At 39.9% G+C, this 14,092-nt stretch overlaps 1 protein-coding gene across 2 annotated transcripts in view; it reads right to left on the reverse strand.

Annotated features, from left to right (window-relative positions):
• Positions 1 to 11,748, reverse strand: part of LATS2 (large tumor suppressor kinase 2) — a 45,998-nt gene extending 34,250 nt beyond the window's left edge. The window contains exon 1 of one of the 2 annotated variants that reach the window (XM_018071080.3): positions 11,410 to 11,748. In XM_018071080.3, the coding sequence (XP_017926569.1) occupies positions 11,410 to 11,748 (339 nt within the window). Of the gene's footprint in view, positions 1 to 7,305; positions 7,444 to 11,409 lie in introns of those variants that run through there. The other variant, XM_029960892.1, reaches the window with a different exon arrangement.
• Between the last annotated feature and the right edge of the window lie 2,344 nt (positions 11,749 to 14,092).

Consider the following 14,092-nt stretch of genomic DNA (forward strand, 5'->3'; position numbering starts at 1 on the left):
AAAAGCAAATCCTTTATTTTTTCAAAGGCAAGAATAGCCATCGCAACAAGCATAGAAGCCAGGTATTCAGAAGAGAGGAGGGTGTTACCTGGAAGTACAAAAAGCAATTAAGCCTTGTGAACAGAGCATGTGGGCAGAATAAGGGCTTAAGCATGACTTTAGACAGAAAGCACAAAAAAACACTGAAAAGATAGTGGGGAGGAGGAATGCAAGGTAACCAGGAGCTTTTAAGTTCGATAGGCTGGGAAGGTGGGGAAGACACCCCTGCAGTGACCATCAGCTACCGCAAGCAGCAGGCACACACTGTGGGGGTCACTGGTGGGAACCCTGGTGTGCAGAGAGCAGCTTGGGCTCAGGCTTCTGCTTCTTCAGCAGAGCTGAAGAAAAAGGACTTTCCCAACACCCAGTACGATCCCTTCAAGGCAGATACTCCAGTTAAAACCACCAGTTTGCTACTAATGGCTGAGCTCAGCACTAGCACCTCTGTGAGCTCCCCAAGTAAATTTCAAAAATCACACTCTCTCCTCACACACCCAGTTACTGGTTTTTAGCAGGGGCCTCATCCTTGTTACGCTTCCCATTTGCCCTCATCATTGTTAGTTCCATTAAGCCTCTTCCCAGACTGGGAAACCACAAAACTACTATGTGAACATGGTAAAACTAACTAGATCTGTGGTCTACTGGCAGGGTTTTCCCCAAATTCATGGCCTCAACAGCTTGTGTGCAAGGAGGGCTCATGGTGCCCTGCCAGTCTGACTCAGGGTTTTGTCTCATGCTGGACAATAGTCCTACTTCACATTAATGGGAGAGAGGAAGAGAAGGAAGTTTTATGCACAGCAGAAAACAGGATAACTGGCTTCCCCCAGTGAGATGTAGATGCTGTGCTAATGCTACAGCTGCTGTTCTTTGGCCTGTGTAGGGCAGGGTGATGACTGAGTTCATACTTCACTACACAGCAATGAGCTTGGGACCACAAATGCTTCTGCACAAGGCAAGAGAAGAAAATGGTTCTTTGCAAAAAACTAAGGAATTCTGTTAAGCATGAAGCATTGCTATTTGCCCAAAATAGCGTTCCTGGAGGTGCTGAACACACAGCAGGACGTTCTGACCTTCCCAGGAATCTAGGATAAAGCAAGCCTGCCTCCAAACCAGAGCTGTGCCTCAGACTCTCCCTCCTGAGCAGCGATGTTCCAGGCTCAGGGACAAGGGATTCTCCCTGGCAGCAAATCTGAGCACCCATTTCTTCCTGAGCAAGGAGCAGGGCCTGCAACAGCAAGTTCTCAACCTCCACCTTACAAATCACAGGGAAGTTCCTGGAAAAATTTGTTGCAAAAGGTTTTACAGCACCAAAGTACTACTGAAAGATACATTTTTTCTAGGTTACTTTGATGCGGTTAAGAGCCCTGAAGGTTCGCTTCTCAGTAAACAGAGAGGTGAGGGGCGGGGGGAGGCACACCAACGCAAATGAAAATTCTTGTGGTTTGCTTTTGAATTTTCTGGCACTTCCCAGTGAGGTCCTGCTTTTGTAGTATGGGGAACTGGCTCATCATGTGCCCTGGCATAGACTGATGACTTTTGCCCACTTGCCCCAAAGACCTAGGATCTAGGTCTTTGATTTGCACTGTTGAACACTGCACTAACATCTTCTCTCTACTATTTGCATGACTGTAAGACCACAATTTCACAGGTTCTTCATAAAAACCTTCAAGAAAGAACTCAATGAACCTAGTGTTTGCACTAGAGAATATAGCAAAAATATTTTCTGAAAGGGAGAGATGGCCAAGGTGCAAGAAATTATCATAGAAAGGAAATAGAAGAGAGTTTCTAGCATAACAACTGCTGGAGTACCGGAAAGAAAAAGAAAAATTCCATCCTGCCCCAGCATACAGCCAGCTGGTTGCTACCAAGTCTAGGCAGAACACATCGAACAGGCAGTCAGGGGATCATTTAAAAAGACAATCAAGAAATTGTGCTGGACAATCAGAAAAAAAGAGGCTCCAGCAAGATGGAATGCACATCTCTGGAGAAAACTACTGAGAACTTGTTTGGAGCCAGGACAAAAAATATCCCAACACAGAGTGAATTTGTCTTGATTCAAAGATCTCTGTCATATGGCCACAACTTTTTACAGTTTTAATTGGGAAAACCAGATAGGTTTTTTTTTGTAAACAAAGATACTCCCCCACACGTTAGTATTTCCAAGGTTCCAAATACATTGTTTAAATTACATTTTATACATCTTTATCAGGCTGACATCTGGCAGGATAGTGGAATGAACTCAGTGACTGTGGCAAAGCTGGAAGAAAAGCATGAATGGGGCAGGTGATTAGTTCAAGAACAGACTACAGAGTCCTGATACTGAAGGGAAGAAAAGATGCAGAAACGAAAACATATGGGGTGTGCTGGCAAAGTCCCATTACAGTTGCATCTATAATTCTTCAAGATGCCACATCAAATCTAAAAATATAATGCAGAATTCTGTAAAAGACTTCTTTCTTAATAGCTTGCCATTATTAAAAAAATCAATTCATTTAGGGTATTCAGAGGCACATAGAGAAAGGCCTGTAGGAGGTGTTGAATATTAGTCATTCAAACCTTTGGAGCAGAAAACACAATGACATATCATAACAGGTAAAGAAAGGAAGGTATAGACTTGAATAGCCTTGAAGATATGTAAGAGCTGATAGAATGGAAGAACAAAACAAACAGGGAGGGAATTAAACTGCAGATCAGCAACAGTGATCTCTGAGTCTCTGCTGACATTTTCTTCTGTTTTGAAATAACCCCCATCCAACGGATTCATAAATGGTGTATAAAATCCAAATGTATGTAAGGAATAAGAAACTGCATCTTTGCATGCTTCAGATTAAATGAGTAATTTACAAATCTTGCACTGGAGTAATGAAGGATATAGAAAACAGTTGCAAAATGTTTGGTCATGCAAGCAACATACATTTAAATCTCAACATTTTTCCATTTACACTCCTTTTATATTTCTCTACGTGCATAGAAGACAGTGTGTGTCACAGTAACAGTTTCACATACGCACACATACACTGATAACAATTAAACACAAAGCAGCACAGAATATAGTAATTTTCACAGACTGTCCTTGCCATAGCCATTACCTGATTCACAAAGTTAGGGGTACACAGCGTTCTTTGGCTTCAGCCTTCTGAAAATTAACTGACCTAGAAATAAATTTTTTTAAAGTATTTTCATATCCTCTCCCATTCTCTTCATCCTTTGCCTCCCTGGGGAAATATTTTTAATTACTTGGATTCACTCAAAAGGAAGAGCACAAGTTTCTCATCAGGAAAAATTCATCTTTCACTCTGCAGGGAAGCAGAACACAGCCTCAATCATTAGAATCTTGTTTACTTAGACTAAAAAAGAAATCTTCAGTGCAGTACCAAATCCTATGGATTAAGTTCTTCACAAACAGCTGGTACCATGCAGACACTGCAGGCATCATAACACATTTATGCATATATGCATCTCTTGGGTGAAACCTAATTTCTCTGTGTCCATTTGTATCCAAGAAGTTTCTTGTGGACCGCCAGTGACAGTCCAGGTGGCAGGACAAGACCATTAGAATCAAACCAGTTTTGCTGTGCTGCAGTCATAGCTGGGAGACTCCATCAAGCTGACAGAACAACCTCAAGAGAAGCTGCCAAGTAATATAAAGTCAAAAATATTCCAGCAGCAACAGTATTTTGGGTGACCTGCAGCAGATGTGTAGAGCAGGCAAACCAGTTTGACTGGTTGACTTTCACTAGGCTTTTATTAAAGCATCTTCTGAAGATTGGAAATTGGGATCGCTCTCAAGACTGGACAATATGAGATGCTACTGCTAGTGCAACTCCACAGACCACAATATCACAGCAACTTCAGCCTCTTATTTGGTAATCAGAGACACTGTTAAATTTAATTTTTTTTTTCCAAAAAGATAGCAAATGATGAAAACTTAGAATTAAGGACCAGCTTTTCCTACCCTAAGCCTCGGACCCAAGCAACATAAAAATGTCAGATCTAAGCTACACTCACAATTAGGTTACGAACATAAGCAAAGTTGAATGTATTTCAGATACTACACACATTACCTATATAAAGATAAGGCCCAAATTAACACAAACAACTGTAGCTTTAAGCAAACAGATTGTGTATCTGTCCCTTCTTGATTTTACTAGTGCAAACTGCATTTGTTCCAGCAGAACTTAATTGTAGAATATCTACTCTAGAGTAGCTGTGTCCATAGTGAGGCAGCTTGCAATCCAGCCAGAATTCTTTCCTAAGTCAAGGAAAGGAAAACCTGGGTCTACCCAGCTGTTTCTTAAGAGAGATTCAAGGCAACGGTGGGGAATTAATGGACATATGGACATATCCACTACATGAGAAAAACAGCAGCTTCCACCACCAAAAGACATGAAGGTCTCATATCTCTCCTCATCTGCTTTAGTCACAGAAACAGGCAGTACCCCAAGGAGCAAAGACTGTAAGTACTAGAACCTGATTTTTGGAAGTTTAGGGGGACAAATGGACAACACACATGGGACATGGACATTCCACAGGAGTCACCACACAAGCCGCTGCTGAGCGGGATTTGAACTCTGGGCCCTTGGGAGCGCCAACAGGTTGTGGTCTGCTTGATATGGGGGCACAGTAAGAAAAAAATGGGGAAAAAGGAATGTTCTTGTAAGTTACTTTATGGATATTCGCCCATGCTTTAGGAAAAAGAAAATTAATAATAACAAAAATCACTCCACAGAAATATGGCACGTACCTCTATATCACAGGAAAAGTAGCCATGGGCTTTTATTTGCATTCTACTGATATTCAGTTGGCAGTTTTAATATATTTTTTTATTTAGTTTAGCAACTACCAGAAAAGCGTTCCTAGGTTGAACAAAATAAGTTCTAAATGCACATCTTGGATTGCCCCTAAAGACTGTAGCATGCAAAAGTTTTGCATCCAGTGCTACTGAAATCTCTCTAAGTTTAAAAACATCATTCAATTTTTTTGAGAAAGAAAAAAAATCCCACAGACAACCAAAAACCACTCTGACCCCAATAGAAGAAATGCTATTTTAAGTCTCGTTATAAAATCCCATTGGTTCCTCTCAGATACAAGCTGAAAAGAACAGCAGAGATTTAGGCTGAGAAAAACAAAAAAAACTGCAAAAGGAACAGTTACACCCTACTACTATTGTGATATCAACTTCCTGTTAAAATAATAACGGCAATCTTCACTTTTGGTCACAAGGGCTTTTTTATTCGCAGACTGAAGTAAATGCTTATGTAGAATTTTTAGTGACTGTGAAGAAGCCATTTCCTTTTTTTATTAAAAAAAAATCCACAGCTCAACATTCTCCTGGCAATTAAATTTTAATAAATACAATTTAAGTATCCAATGCAAGTTAATCCTGTACCCTGCTACAGCAAGACATAATTTTAGACTTTTATATTAACTCCTAAGCTTCTACAATGTTTATCTGATATGAGAAATAGGGAAGCACTGGTTTAACATAACTTAAGATTCACACATCTACAGTTGAAGTCTGGCATCTGATTCCTGTTCTGTCATTTCAAACATAACCCTACTACCAAGAGGTAATTTATTCTACAGTTAGATAAAGAAGAAAGGAGTCCAACAGGAATAATGGGCAGACTTTAAAACATAATGTAGTCTTGTTCAGTGCCATATTACTGACCATCTGCCACAAAGCCACATCTTGTCAAGGGAAGGAGAACATTCAATTACTTATTATACTGTTAAGGAATACTTCCACCACTAGGAAAACTCTGAGGGAAAATACTTTTCTTCCTTCTGCAGGACCAGCATACTCCAAGCCATGCTCATACAGAACAATATCAAGAACCCCTTCCCAAATACATTGTGGGAGTTGTGACATGATACAGAGAATCTAAGTATATTCACTAAGTATCATCGAGAAGTGACAGCAACACAGGTAGTCTGGAGACAAGAGAAAGGGCTTAGGAGAGAGAGGTGTCAGCAGGTATCAGCTCAAAAGCAATCCTCGCCTCTTGCTTTCAGCCCCTGGAAAGCTATGACTCACTTTTTTTCTGAAGCCACTAAGAACTGAAATCACTTAAGGCACTCACTTCAGGCATATTAGTGGGAAAACACATTCCGTTACAATGCTCTGATAGAAGAACACTGGATTATACTGGAAACTTCTGAGAAATGAGAAAAAGGTTGAAACCAAAAAGGGAGGTGAGAAAGAAAAAAGTATAGGAAAAGGTTATGAAACAAGCTCTCAAAACACCTAGTAAAAAGAAGGCAGAGTGAACAACTTACCTTCAAATGAGGGATGCAAATGGAACACACAGGAGACTGCTGGCCTGAATTACCAGATCTATTTCAGTTGCTAAAATAAAACCTTTCTCCTGCATTCAGCAGTAAGTGCCCTCATTTGAACATCCCTTTTTTCTTCCCTGTAACCCAAGAATACTTATATCCTCCTGACCTACAACATAGCTTGTAATGACTCTTACCACCTTTAATGTATGTCCCACAGTATAACCCAGGCAATCTTACAACAGCTCATTCGTCAGTCATTTTTCATTAACAAAACAATCTGAACAGAAACACCCAGAGAATGAGTAAGACATTCATCCCGGAGGTTTTGGTAAATAGCTGGGCAGGCAGAACTCCTAATGCAGGTAAAGTTTACCCAAGCAGAACACAAAATTTTGTTATATGACAGGTCAATGTTATGAAATTAATTCCCCCGTTTACTCAGAGCTGTTACAAAATTTGTTGCCCTTCACCTTGAACGCAAGCTGTCTTTTTAGACTTGTTCTCTTAACAAATACATCACAATAGATATTATACTACACCAAACCTTTAGTAAACTTGTTACTAAAACAAAACTCTGCATTGTATTTACTTCCTCTCATCACTCCAACAATATGATGAAAAGTCATACTGCTCAGTAACACACTGCTAGATGGCACAAGGATCATAGGTGCCAGCATGACCTAAAAATCCTATATAAAACAGCAAAAGCAGAATAGAATTTCAACCCACCCCACCTCTACAAACTGAATCCCATTAATTCAGTGTTATACAGATGACAATTTGGTTAACTTGATATTCTTAAGACACACTACAGTATCCACAGACACCATTCCACTTCCTTGAAAGACAATACGATTAGTGATCAATGGACAGCTCTTCCCCTTCAGAATGTCCTGATATTAGCACAGGTGGGGTGTACATGTTTTACTACAGATATATTTTAAAAAGTCTCTGAAAAAAAAAAAAGTGTAAAAACTTCCTCACCTCACATATCCATGGTTGTACAGTGGATAGCATGTTACTGGAGGTACATAGCCTATAAAAAATTCTTAAAACACGATTTTTTTTCTTAAAAACAGCTGCCCAAACAAACCACGTCTAGAAATCTTCACCCAGAAAAGGCACCATTGCTCAAAGGAAAGTTTGCTTGAGGGAAGGAAAAAAAAACCCACAAAAGTGACAAGTGTGTAACATTCCACAGTTCATCTAGAACTGCTGCAGCCCACTCTAAGTTACAATGTCAGTGGCTGTTTATGCTCTAAGGAAGTACAGTAAGTACAGTACAGCCCATTCAGGTTGCTGGAATGTCACTGATCATATGCTCAATTGCATCTATTCATTAGAAAAATTCAATCCACAACAGCAGCTGCATTTACCACCACACCCCAAACGCCAAACACCATCCAGTTGCCCCAGGTGATTCCAGCGGTTTACCATCCCACAGGACAGATGCTCCATGCTCTTGTCCCTCTACAGTGACTGCAAGTTACACTTCCAAGACCGAGTTTTATTTACTAAAGAATGGTATATTAGGAGTGCTTTTGGCTTCAAGCTTTTGCAACAAAAAAGATCTGGTCTTTAGCAGTCATGTTCTACGAGTTTCAAAACTATTTAGGCTGCACTAATTATTTTTGATTCAAACTCGCTAAACAATTACTGTTGAGAAGATGACTTAAGCAAACAACAGCCAAGTTACTCCATTTGTTTCAGAAAAACGATGACTAATTATGCATGTAATTTTGTTCTTTATCTCTTTTTTTAAAAAAAGTGGGTAATTCTGGCTTCTTTCAGGTCACTTGCAAAGTCCCCATTAAGTTCAGGGGACCAGATCTCACTGTAAAATCATAAACTGCACAGTGGCTGAAAAATAAATCTTTCTGAAAGAATATGGGTCATTTAAAAGGACACTGGCAACTTTCTAACCAATTAAAAAAAAAATCTGTTTTCACATGTAACACCTACAATGACTGTAACTGAAAGACACAAGAATTTGGTATTTAATTCATGAATTACACCGCATTTCATATACTTGTTAAGTTTACCAAGCGGTTTATAACCGATTTCCTGGCTGTGTGAGTCTTTCACAGAGCAACAGTAAAGTATTAAAATGTTATGTTTCCTTTTTATTTAATTAAACCAATTTCAACTTCATCTTAAAACTTAGAGTCATTTAGGCAGAACAGGTTGCTACAAACCCTAATAAGCAACATCTCTTGTAAGATGTAAAATGGTTGTTGTTAAAAACTAACTATACCATATGAGTGGAGCTAGTAAGAGTAATAAGTAGAAGTATCCTTTCCCTAGCCTCTAAAATTTGTCTTCCTTCTCAATTGCCACTGCTTCCCTTCGCTCTTCCAAAAATCCTTATTGTGGCCTAATAGACAGACTGAAGAAAAATCCTGATCCTTGCATGGTGTCCACCAGAACAGATTACCCACAAGGTTAGGATTACTTTTCAGTGTTCCATCTAGAACATCAAAAACCATCAGCCCAAATTCAGCTTGAAAATGGAGTTCCCGTAAGATCAAATTGAATGTTATAGCTATCTATTCGTTCTTCACAGCTTCCTAGAACACCCACAATTAGAGCTTCTTATGACAAATTGCCAACTTCGGGAGGCTTGCAGCTGCTGAACAGCTGACCTGTGTACCATGAAGCAGGATGGGGAGGTGTAAGATCCTGTACTCTGCAGACTTGCAGTAGAGGAAGGCTCGAGTAGACCATTAGCTATTCATGAACTGAAATCCTTAACCTCAAAACCTCTGCTCCTGGGATTTGAGGGCAAAGATGGGAGGTGGGCTTCAATGCCCATTTACCAACCTCACACTAGCATTGGGTTCAGAGTTATATAAAACCATCCCCAAAGAAAGCGAAGCTGCCTTCAGTTCTCCATCAAATCAGAGATCTGTTAGCTACAGGACTACAGAAAATGTCCATGTGGTAGGCATTTAAAGGCTTTGATTCACAACCAGGGACAGGGTAGCTTGGGACTGATAATTTACCAGACATCATGATCTGAAACAGTTCGGCATCTGATTCAAAACAGCTCAGGAAGGGAAAAAACTAGAGAGAGTAATCAAGTCTATCGCGCTACACCATGCCATCCCTAGGGCCAGATGCCGTTCAAACCATCTCAAGAGAATCCATTCATTCACAGCCCTTCAGGACAGCCAACCTTCATATGGCCTGGACTCACATCAGAAAACCCAGCATTTTTAGCCACAGGATTCCAGTCGTCTCGAAATCTCTATGTGGACTCCAGCCAAATGTGATCTGCTTATGCCTAGAGCTGAATGCCAAACACGGCTAAGGGATAGGCCCAATAATGCCATCTCGAGGCAACAAGTCAACCTTGGGAGAAACTCTAAATATGAGGATGGAAGGATCATGGCCAATGAGTAGGGGAAAAAAAGAAAACAACCAAAAATGTGCAGATAAATTTAAGGAAGTATCAAAAATCTCCACAGCAGAGTCAGAACTGGGCTCAGCGCTCTATAAGAAGCAATATCATTGTATGAACACTGAAGTCAAAATAGCTAAATATATAAAAAACTTTATAGTCCATTACACCTCCTTAAATACCAAGAGATTTAACAGGTGGTCAGATATTTCTGTTTTATACATTGGTTTAACACTACTGGGCTGTAGTGTGTTCAAAGTACTTTCCAAGATTTCAGTCCAACGAGCCTGTTCTGTGTGTGAACAATTTGTCCGTGTAACCTACCAAACGTGCACTTCCAATCCAGAATCCAGCTGTGCTCATTTAACCTTGGCTCATACGCACAGGGAGTGTTCTCATCCTAAACAGCCAGGGAACTCTAGAGGGTAGAGTTCTAAAACACACTGTTTTCATGGCGTACTTAAGATCAGAGAAAATCCTTGGTTTCTCCACTTAAATAATTCAGTACAGCATCTTGGTTCACTGGACTAGGAAGTGTTTACTTATACTGCAGCCCTTCTCATTGGATCTGCAACCTACTCTAGCTCTGATTACCTCACATAGCATAAACGCCTTGGAATAGAAACAGCACTAATTAGTATTTATGTAGCTCCAGGGAAATGCACCCTGTTTACGATAATGCTTGATGTTAGTTTTGTTATACAGACTCAGAACACAATGTAGGAGAGTCAAGAGACTCACACTCTGCCATGACTACATGGAGGCTAAGTTTTGAAATCCAGGAAATGCCACTGAAAGCACTCTGGTTTTAAATCTCTCCAATTTAAATCAAGGATTATAAATGGAAATGTTTCAGCTTGTCAACAACTGCCATTTAATGACATGGAAAAAAAGTTGTTCCTACAACAATCAGAATCTGAACTCAAACCAGCACTTTGTCTCTAAAAAGCAAAATTTTGAACTGTTGTTGGACAGAGGTGAAAGTCGATACCAATACTGGATGCACAAGCAAGATGAAGATAGATCAACACAAAAAGACTGTGTTCTGCACCAAGTGAATGGTCTCTGAATTAAGAAAACATTCTAGTATCAATCCCAGAATGACCAAAAAAAAAAAATCACCTCTACACCCTGAGCAGGGCTACCACCTCTTAATAGAAGGAGAGAGGTGAGGAAAAACAGGTGTGTACTGAACCACTGCTGTTTGCTGAACATCCAGCCAATTCCACCTGCTTCTGGCCAACAGAAAGGGAGCTTCTTCAAATACCATATACTGTCTCTGTCATTTCTTACAGTTGCTTCTGACAGTGAGCAGAGCTTAGATCTGCTAGACAAAATTCCACCCTATTACTCACAGCTGTTGCAGAGAAAAATTAAGAACAAAAAAGAAGAAATAAAAAAAAATAAGGCAAGTTACCCTGTCTTATATATCAACTGAAGAAATCATAAAAGAATCCTAGAGGTCACCATGACTGTCTTTAACATGAATTAATCCCAAACTAGGCACTTCTCTCAAAAGGAAGTCCATCTACTCTGCTAGTCATACAGCAACACAACTGCCAGAGGAATTGGTGCATGTCTATGATTCTGTTATTTTGACAGCCACCATCAAAATCCTTTCTTCAATCCTGAGTGTAAACTTGTTTTGACAGCAGCGACAACCCCCTCCCCTCCAAACTGGTACGTACCTGATCACAACCTGCATTCACCAGCTCCTGGAGCATCTGCCTGTTCACTTCAACAGCTGCTGTGGTGCTCGACTCATTAGCAAAGGGCAGCAAAGAATATCTAATTTCCCGCAGAGCTTTCTGATATGGTCCAAACTTGGGCGTTTGTCTCATCTGCTGCTGCCTTGCAGCATCCTTCCCTATTAAAATCTTAGGGTCCAGAGAAGTTTCACTGCCTGGTCCAATAGGCAGTCCCTGACCTGAAGATTTGGATGGCTGCTTTAAACCTTCTCGAATCTCTTGTAACCTTTGTCTGCTGTTTCCAGAATATGTCGTAGCAGGAAAAGTCTTTGGCCTCATTGTTAATCCAGTTTTCTCTGAGCATAAATACAGCTTTATGCTTTGTTTTTTTAAAAGTATTTCAAAAAAGTGTCACTTGATATTTTCAATTTCTTGTAAACATAATCCTTTGAAGAGAAAAAGGCAAAATTCTCAAGAGATTTCTGCCAATGTTTTACTTCAGCTCAAAATCTTCACATTTCCTACAGAAAATGAAAATCTGTGGAATCATCATTTTGCAGACCGACAGTGTCTGAAACAAAAGAAAACAAAAAGTACATGGAATTAAGTTCATAGTGTGAATGCCTCTGAAGGGACAGCATGACAATTAATCAAGTGAAAGTGAATCAGTTTAACCTCTTAAGCTGTCACAGCTGGATACCCTTTAATGATTTTCACTTTATCTGTTTTCAATAACAGGATTCCAAAAGGCCTTCTCAACATAATCAATAAATAATTCATTTTTCTTTTAAGTTTAATTTTCAAAATAAATTAAAATAAAACTTTCAAAAACTACAACATTTAAGAATTTTACAGTACCCTAACTGTGGCAAGTTTCCCATCCAATTGCATAACCAAATCCCGGAGAAGCCTATGCTATTTCATAATTAGGGAAGAGTATGCTCATGAAATGTTTTTTTCCTCACTTAATATTTTGTTTGTTTTACACTAGCTGAGCCTAGATTCAGAAGTTTATGAAGAAGATTTATAATGGAAATATTGATGACTCTAACCATAGCAACTTCTAGTATTTCAATAACAAAGCAAATAACAGAAAGACAAGACATTTTGCCTTTCCACATGAATATCTTGGCAAAGCCTGAAGGTAACAATTCTCCCCAGAGCTGGAAGGACGAAGGGGGAAAAAAAAAGGAGGCGAGGGGGTATATGATATTTCATTAGCTGTGCCTTATAGGGAAGAAAGGGAAAAGAGGGGTAAACAGAGCTGCACAGTAACAGCAGAAGACAAAGAACCAGAGCAGATAGCATCCCAACACAGAAAAAAAAGACTTTGAGACAGCTTTATGCACCTCTTCTGACATGCAGCAGAGAACAACTATGCAGCTGAGCTACTGTGCAGCTTGTGATCCCTGTGAAGCACAAAGTTACAACAAGAATTCTACCTTAACTAAGTTTTCATACATCACCATCAGAAACATTAAATAACGGTGCATTTGGAACAGGATTAAAGACAGTTTAATCAGAAATGTCATCTAGCAATGCTGCCTATGCAGGTTTGCTTCTGCTGCTGTCATTAGCACTTGTAAAGTGACTTTGAATGCTGCTCCAGCCACTGCGCTGGTAAAGTCAGAATTCTGCTCAGTTGTTTTCAAATCGCAAATACTGCCGATGGTAACACACTGCATGTTTCTCTCCGTCACTCAGAAGCTGACTTGTTTTTTTTTTAAAAGGTGCTTTGCTTGTGATCATACACATTTATAACTGAAAAAGAGCTTCTCCACAAAGTATTGTTCTTTATTTTCACATGCTCAGATTAAAAAACTTCACTGTGGCAGCCCTTCCTGTGACAGCTATAGCATTTCCCAACAAAATAACCATTTCCATACATTTACCGTTAGTTCTCGCTGCCTAGCAAGCAGCTTACTACTGTGAAGGCCAAGAGAAACACATTCACCTCTGAAGCCCATCACCACTTCCTCATCAGCGCAGAGTCCACTTCGAGCTTTCCTCTACAACCAAGGACTGAAATGCAGCAGTGAAGTCAGACCCAAGACTCTTCTGGGATGGTTCACCAGTTTGAAATGCAGGAGCACAGACTAACCACTCGAGATCAACCCACGTCAACCTCCTTTGCTACGATTTAAATGCTCTGTTAACTAAAAAACACCTATAATGCATTTGAGGTGTTGAGCTCCTCCACTTGGTACTCCCTACAGATATCCACCAACACTAACTCATAGAGGAATGAGAGTGACATAAATGCCCACACGCACACTGGAAAGGGTTTGCCACTTGTTTTAAAGGGAGTGCTAAAGCTGTTCATCTAGGTTTTGATGTTTTCACAAATTGGCTATTAGTCAATAACAAATCAAGCTTTCATTGTCCTAAGTGAAAACAAAAGCAACTAAAAGATCCCAAGAACAGAATTTTTTCTACTTGGGCAGAATATAGCCCTGTTAAAAAAATAAAACACAATAGTATTGCAACCTTCTTCAGATTACATCATAACTAGCTAGAAGATACAGAGCAATTAATTAGTCTATAATTGTCTTTCTTTTCCTGACAGCAGCAGGCACCATATGGCTGTGTTTAGGCATCTGGGTTGTTCTTCCTTTTCAGTCCCTGTGCCAATCCTCAGGCCTTGGACACGCTGAGAGAGCTTGCAAGACCCCCACCTTTTCGC

This window comes from Manacus vitellinus, unplaced genomic scaffold, assembly GCF_001715985.3.
Source record: "Manacus vitellinus isolate BGI_N305 unplaced genomic scaffold, ASM171598v3 scaffold_2_pilon, whole genome shotgun sequence".
In the NCBI taxonomy this organism is placed as follows: Eukaryota; Metazoa; Chordata; class Aves; order Passeriformes; family Pipridae; genus Manacus; species Manacus vitellinus.